The sequence below is a fragment of the Nanorana parkeri genome, unplaced genomic scaffold (assembly GCF_000935625.1).
Source record: "Nanorana parkeri isolate BGI_ZX_2015 unplaced genomic scaffold, ASM93562v1 scaffold1361, whole genome shotgun sequence".
Classification (NCBI taxonomy): domain Eukaryota; kingdom Metazoa; phylum Chordata; class Amphibia; order Anura; family Dicroglossidae; genus Nanorana; species Nanorana parkeri.
Window position 1 is genome coordinate 131,488 of NW_017307629.1, and position 8,131 is coordinate 139,618.

General features: G+C 43.5%; 1 protein-coding gene across 1 annotated transcript in view; it reads left to right on the forward strand.

The window, feature by feature from the left end:
• Nucleotides 1–3,903, forward strand: part of GORASP2 (golgi reassembly stacking protein 2) — a 13,383-nt gene extending 9,480 nt beyond the window's left edge. The window contains exons 6-10 of the mRNA XM_018569581.1: nt 6–141; nt 471–594; nt 1,637–1,720; nt 2,320–2,430; nt 3,349–3,903. Coding sequence (XP_018425083.1) covers nt 6–141; nt 471–594; nt 1,637–1,720; nt 2,320–2,430; nt 3,349–3,608 — 715 coding nt within the window. The 3' untranslated portion in view covers nt 3,609–3,903. The remainder of the gene's footprint in view (nt 1–5; nt 142–470; nt 595–1,636; nt 1,721–2,319; nt 2,431–3,348) is intronic.
• Nucleotides 3,904–8,131: the final 4,228 nt, after the last annotated feature.

Here is an 8,131-nt window from a genome sequence, read left to right on the forward strand (position 1 = left end):
TACAGCTTAGGTTGTGGCATCGGTTATGGTTATCTGCATAGGATACCCACTCGGCCCTTTGAAGAAGGAAAGAATATATCTCTGCCCACACAGCATTCTCCGGGGGCTCCTGTGAGTCCTCTAAAGGATGGTTTTACAGAGGTCTGTACTTTTATTGTTGTTGGCCTACATACCTGTCAGATGACAACCTTTCATCTTCACATACCTCTGCCACCCTGCATAGACGGAGAGAAAACTCCTATTGCTGCACTAACTTTGTCACCTGCCTGCTCACTGGACTGAATCAGCATCAGCACACTGTGACTTATTGTCCAGCAAGCAGATAGATGACACATGGAGCTACAAAGCTGGGAGGGGAATTGTGGTGTCCCTTGTTTTCTTTGCCCCAGGTTCTATCATTGCAGAAAGTGCAGCACAAGAACACATCTCCGGGCAGTATCATTTCTTTAATGATGTGTGTTTTGTTTCAGGTCCAGTTATCTTCTGTGAACTCTCCTCCTACACTACCTGTTGGGACTCCGGGAATTGAAGCAAGTCTTTCTGGACTGTCCATCGCCTCCAATTCACCTGCAGCCACTAGTGCTCTTACCTCAGGTATACATTGTGCTAAAGACTGGCTTTTCCTGATGTTACCAATTCGGGCCAGCAGGCCATTTCATAGCTCTGTGTTAATCAAGTTCAGATCGACCTTATTAGACTTTATACAATTTACATTGTCAGGAAGCCCTTGTTTTTAAGAGAAACCGCTGACTGGTAGGCCTTGCATGCTAGAAGAGACTCGGTATGTATCTTCTGTCATAAAAGCTTCTCCCTTCCAGTCAATGGTTTGCATTTGGTTTTTTCTTTTCTGACTTTACACTGTGCCACACGTGCAGCTCAGTGAACAAACCTGGCAGCATTAGAAACAGTAACTCAGATCTTGAATCCTTTGTTAGAACAGATGGTGTCTATCTCTGAGAGGAGCTGCACATTGCTCCCATTATTGTTTCCATCTTTATATTGCTGGCTGTGATGTGTCTGTGTCGCTGTGAAACTGTTTCTGGATAAAATGATTAGCTGCTGACAGTGGTGGTTTTCTAGAGAATAATTCAGTAGTTGATCTCCAAAATTATTATCATGACCTAGTCCTTCAAGTGCCTAGTGCAACTGAGCCACAGAAAAACGAGAGTGATTTTTGTAACTGCTTCAGTATTCCTTCTACAACATAATCCTTCACCGGATCATATTCATAGCTGCCATCCACTATACAAATGTATGTATGTGAAGGTTCTCATTTCTCCAGGTCATGGTATAGCTTGTAGTAGTTAGTTACATTCAACTGGACTTGTAGCTTATCCAAGCTGCTTGTTCAGTTTTATAGAGTGATGGGAACAAACTCCAGGTTAACAGATCCGCGCGGCTAGCTCCAGGTTAACAGATCCGCGCGGCTAGCTCCAGGTTAACAGATCCGCGCGGCTAGCTCCAGGTAACTAAAGTGGCTTGGAGAATCTAGAAACCTCTTCAGCATTACAGAGCAAGTTAATTTCAATGTGGCTACTACTGCTACTAGCTATCCAAATGTACATTTTAATGCTCACACATTTTCTCTCCTTCAGGGATGCCGGAGTAACCAATGTGCATGTTTTCTCCTCCACAGGTTTACCAACAGTTCCCTTATTAAACCCACAAATAAATAATTCCCTCGCCTCTGTTCCCCTGAACCCAGCAGTCTCTTTGCCAGGTAACCTCATATCGGGCTGTTGTGACGCTTGGTATTACTCATTTTGTTTTTAAATCTGATCGGTTATTACTTTTATTGTATTATGTTCTTATATGTATGCGGCAGTCTTTACTTCTCGATCTGTGATACATTAACATGTTGTGACTTCTTTATGGTGTATTGTTATGAAGGTTTTAGTATGAACCCTGTTGTTACAGCTTTGTGAAATCTGGTTAAAGTTCTGGATGTGCTGTAAATTCATTAAGATCCAGTTGTTTGCACTCTCTATCTGAAGGAACAGCTGTGCATAGAGCTCTGTCAGCAAAATGTCATCTCTGAATATTTGTCAAACTAGTATAAGCTGTGTGCAGAGTATTGTTGTATGTGATTGTTTGTTTACTTCCAGTATCTAATGGTTCATGTTCACTGCCATTCATGTGCATATGACAAAGGAAGCATGAATTTGTTTTTCACATGATTTGATAATTGAAGTGAATATTTACAAAGTTTATAGAGTGCAGATTCAGCACTACTTTAGTACGTCTTCCTCAATGTGTTTGATCAGACTATGGGTGGGAATGTGATTTGTAATTGGTCTCCCTTTCTTCTTCCTCCTCCAGGTTTCCTACCATTATCCACTGGACTCCCTACGTTACAGAATCTGCCCAACCTGAACATGCCCGCTCCCCACCTCATCCCTCGGCCAGGACTTCCGGACTTTACACAGAATTGTATGTTTTTAATAGCTTTTTGGTATATTCAAGCATGAAACTTGTGTTTTCCAAAAAAACAGAGCCCCCTTGTCAGAGACCTAAACCCTTTTCAAGGCTCTTTGCATACACCTAGCTGACACCCCACACATTATGTATCCCATGCACCTTTTGACATGTTTCCCCCTAAAACAGGGATTAGAAAAAGAATGTGTACTGACCGCCACAAGTATCGCCAGCTCATTTCACAATGAAATTCTTCAAACATTTACTAGATGGTACCGTTGCCCATTTATATTCCATAGTATCTGCCCCTCTATTTCCAACCAATGTCAGAGGTATGGCAAGAAAATGGGAACCCTGTTACATGCCTGCTGGTGGTCCTGTAGACACTCCACCTATTTTGGGCCTCAGTCTTTTAGACCTATTAACGAGTCACAGGCTCCTCCTTCTCCTGGAGATTGCCCTTCTCTCTGTTTATACCAGGAGCCTTAGTGGCAGCCCATAAGGACATCTTGAAAGTTTTCCTGTTAGCAGCTACAGCTATCATTCTAAGATACAACTTCATTTGCTGAGTGAATTGCAGAAATGTATCGCTGTTTGGAGTGGTGGGATTGGTTACTTATATTTTGGGCACCTCCAAACGTATCTCACAGGCTTCCCACTTGTCACAGACACCGCAAAAGTTCTTTGAAGGTGGTAGGTACTAGAAGTGCAATAATATGCTAGGGGCAAGGAGGTAAGGGCACCATCCTGGAATCTTGGCCACCTAATCCCACCTACCTGTCATTGACCAGTGATCTCAGGATGGTGCCCTTACCTCCTTGCCCCTCGCAAATAATGTTTTTCTGCACTACTCATTGCTGGACCTGTTTTTATTGTCCTCTTTTCTAGATGTGTACATTTTCAAATTAACACAAATGTCTTTTCTCTTTGCAGTGTCACATTTGCCCCACTTGGGCCCACTGCCCCCACTGAACCTGGCAGGTCTGCCGCCCCTCTCTGTAAATCCTCAGTTTCCAACGTTTCCCCTGGCACCGATATCTGTTGATCTAGCCCCATCACTGCTGGACCACATCTCTGCACCCATCACCGAAAATGCCACATCCACAGCAGAAGAGCTGGGCAGTGCGGACCTCCCACCCACAGAGAGAGTCACTGTCAGCAGCACAGAAGCAACAGCCACCGAGTCCTCCTAACAAGGATCCAGGCTGGCTCAATGTATTTATTCAGCCACCCAATGTGTTTCCGAATGCAAACAGTCATTACTTCATACTAGTTTGTACTGATGTAGGAGATCTGTATATAAAGAGAAATCTAGGTATGAAGACATAAGGGTGACTGAAGGTGAAAATGACAGGTGGGAGAGTTGCCAGACTTGGGCACAGATGTAAATTATTTTAGAGTAAACCAGTTTCCAGGAGACGTCTTTAATAAAGGGTTACGGCACGTGCACTCTCGGTGTGTGTCTGGTTTCTCGGTGTCACCCACTGTGCAGGGTTACATCCCTATCTATTGCTGTAGGTCAGTACTATGGAGAAGCTGCTTTCCTCTAAGGCCTATCTGTACAATTAAGAGAAGAGCTATCTATAAATGTTACCATTTTAAACTCAAGCGTTCAAGAGCTGCGATAATATACAGCAATAAATGACTGGAATTTTACACTATTTTGGCTTGCCGTCTTTGCAATCATTTCTCCACTCGTACTTCTTATTGTGATGTATACCGAGCACTCTCTTCGAAACATATTCAGTCACAAGGACTTTGTACTAACAACCTACATTCTCAGTCTTCCCTCCAGTTTCCTCATCCCGCAGTTGTGCAGTGTACTTAAAGCGGACCTTTACCCTTATAAATGTTTAGTAATGACAATCTACACACACATCCTTCTAGATAATTGCCGGCTTTGTATTCTTTGCATACCTTGTTTCTCTTTTCTTCCCCAGACTTCTGGCAGTGGCCATGTTTACTAAGGGCAGATTACTAGCTCTCCTATTACTTCCCGGATTTCTGGCACATCATCTCAGGGGAGGAAAATGCCTTTCACTGTGATGAGATTTCCCAGCAATGCTCTGCTGATGGCAATCCCAGTGTGCATTGCTTTGGCAAACTGAAGTCATTTTGCACTTTCACTTGCAGAGCATTCACTTCCTGCTTTTGAAAGTATTTCACAATCACGGCATTTTACACCTGACATGTCTATGTTCTTATCATACATAGAGGGATGCATTGGTAGAACCTGATTTTTTGAGTGTAAAAGGTCCGCTTTAACTTAAAAATGACTTTGCAGACTCACTGAAACCAAGTTAGAGACTAAGGTTTGACCTCCAGGGCGCTCCATAATCTCTCCCTCCTAGTCACACTACGTGAATTTTGTTGGAAGAATGCTGAAACCTGGTTAGGTGACAGTTGGTACTTCACAGGTTTAGTTCACCTTTCTGCACATTTTCTCAACAAAACATCCCATCATCTACCCTAACACACTGCAAACGTCCTGTACACACAGCTCTCAGACCAGCTAAAGCCTGTGTGACCAAGACCGTAAAGGAAGTGGAAAAATAGACCTACTGGCAGGAATAATGGGCAATACGGGAGGCAGTGCATATAAGCCTTAACAACAAACGCTTCCTTCCTTCTTTTTGCTCTTTTGGTCTATTAAATACCATTGGAACCTTTTTGTTCTACCTATTTGATGAGTGCAAAAATCTGTGCTGTGTTCTCTGCATTGTTCCTGTGTTGGCTCAGAGAGCCTAGTGAGCCCTTCTAGATCTTATCATGGGCTACAGAATGATGAGCCCTTCTGTTGTCGAGGTCTGAGAGTGAGAGGGCTGACATTACCCATCCACAAAACGCTGTGTGTTGTCAACCCTCAATAGGGCAGGGCACAAGAGCTGAGTGAATTTCTGGCAGATCAACAGGAATTTGTTTAGTGCTGGCCGGGTTTTTAAAGGGATAAACATGGGCAACTGTACTTGTATTGCAGAGAAGTATTGTTTTGTATGTGTGATATATTTATAAACATGGGGGGGGAGGGGATTTATCAAAACTGGAGCAGATTTGCACAGCAACCAATCAGCTTTTCTGTCCCATTTTAAAATCTTACCTGAGCTAACTGAAGAGAGGCGCTAATTGGTTGTCATGGGTAACTGCCCCAGATTCTCTCTGCTCCTGTTTTGATAAAGTACTGCACAAAAGTAAAGAATAGTAAGAATGAAAAAGTGTTACTAGTTTATTTTTTTATCAATTGCCAAACATTTTTCTGCACCCCAGTCCCTATGTTTTCATGCATAGTTGAGTCGCTTAGCCTGGTCTCTACGTCGGAGGTATGGCTTTTTGGCTGTGAGACCGCAGAAAAATGTCAGCAGGAGCTCTGGACTGATGTGAAATATTTGGCTGTAGCAGGAGGCAGTTTGCTCAGTAAAGGTCTGGAGAGCGGTACAATAATGAGTGTCTGCAGCAAATGTGAACCATGGTGGAGGTTCCTTGCACGTCTGGGGCTGCAATTCTGCCAATGGAGTTGGAGATTTGGTCAGGATCAATGGTGTCCTCAATGCTGAGAAATACAAGCAGACACTTATCCATCATGCCATACCATCAGGGAGGAGTGTGATTGGCCCCAAATGTATTCTGCAGCAGGATAACAACCCCAAACATACAGCCAATGTCATTAAGAACTATCTTCAGTGTAATAAAGAACAAGGAGTCCTGGAAGTGATGGGTTGGCTCCCATAGAGCCCTGATCTCAACATCATGGAGTCTGTCTGGGATTACATGAAGAGACACAAGGATTTGAGGCAGCCGACATCCACAGAAGATCTGTGCTTAGTTCTCCAAGATGTACCTAGAACAACCTACCTGCCGAGTTCCTTCACAACCTGTGTGCAAGTGTACCTAGAAGAAGGCAAAGGGTGGCCACACCAAATATTCAATTCATGTGGATTTCTCTTCTGTTCATTTACTTTCCATTTTGTTGATTAAAAAAATTAACACATAATTCTGAAATCATTCTTACTTTACAGCATTTTCTCACACCTGCCTAAAATGTTTGCACAGTAATGTGTGTATGTACATTTATTTTGCCTTGACAAACTCATAGAAACTGCCTCACAGCTGCTTAAAGTAAGTCCTAATCAGATGCCTATGTACTGCTCCCACTAGATGGAGGCATTTACAAATGTCTCCACCTAAACTGGTCACTTTAGTCCCATTGCAATTTTTGAAACTCAACCCTTTCTGGGGGGAAAAAAAACCTCCTATTTATGGGATCCCCATCATATGACAGTCAAACACATGGGGGAGGAGCTAAATAAAATAGGTTGTGTGTATCTCAGCATAGTATAGCTGAGCAAGTCCAACATGTCTGCAAAAAGCTACACCATTGAAATGTTTTTTTGCTGCACATGAGAGACTTGTATACAAGTGCTATGTGCTGGATTCTGCAGAAAGCTGGCTGCCTCGCTCTCTTGATTAAGATGTTGATGCCACAAAAAAAAAAATATTAAAACTGCAATTTCACTTTAAATTTTAGAGTGGTGCAACCCTTCCTTGCAACATAGGCCATAGAGGTCCAAACATCCTGGCTGGCTCTGCTCTGTAGTGCACTCTGCAGTCCCATTGATTCCTATATAGACTCTCCAGATGCATGGTGGTCCCCAGCTATCCAGACCAGTAAGGACCATTGAATAAAACTAATGGGGGCAAAATAGAGAGAGAACTGTCCCCCTCAATAAACTGGGGGAAAACAGGTTTTCTTTAGCATTCATTAAGGTACACAAGAACGCTGCTGTTGGGTTATAATGCTGCCTACAGGAAGATTTGGACACCTGTAAACAAAAAAAATCAAGACCAGCCATCTTGGATCATTCAGAATGCATGGACGGATGCATTTGACCAGCAGCTGACTTCCTTCTGAGCTGCATTTGATCTGCTTTAAGTGGGTTTGCTTTCCAATGGACTTTGCATTCCTTTACAAGTCTGTCAACAAAAGCCCATAAGCTGCTCTAAGGAGATCTTGAGGGTGTGGCTGGGTTGGAGCCTTAGCCCCTCCTCCAAAATCTTTCCAGTCCAGTCTCCTGGGACTTAAATGGAAAGCCAATCACCAATAGGATCGGGTTGGACCAAACACCACATTGAGCATGTAGGCTGTGGCTGACCATTTCTTTCCCATGTCTGCACCCAGTGGGACGGTGATCCAGGTGTAAGACTACCCCTACAACCAGGGCCGGCCTTAGACCTTTAGGCGCCCTGTGAGAGAAAGCTTTACAGCGCCCCTCAGTGACCACACCCCTCAGTGGCCACACCCCCAGTAACCACACCCATTTATTACCCATATTTTTGGTAAAATATAAAAAGCGGGGTCACAACAACAACCTGCTTTGGGGGATATCATAAGGCCTGAGAGCTTCAGAACATAAATATACCTCTTGGCCACCAGGGGCGCTATTCTATTTCTAGAGGGTGATCACAGAATAATGGCTTGTGGCCCCCACTGGATGAAGCCGGCTATAGTGACACACAAAGCGTTTTATTACATCTAGGTGACATTCACAAATCCAGAGGAGAGCCGTGCTTTGATTCTGTTATTTGACCCCTGGGTCACAGATAATAAGCAGCCATAGCATACTGTTCTAGTGCACATAAAATGTAATGAGTGTCACATTCTGTAGCCGGGAGAAGGTCAGTGACAACATACAACCTTTCCATGAAATGACATTTAACCAGG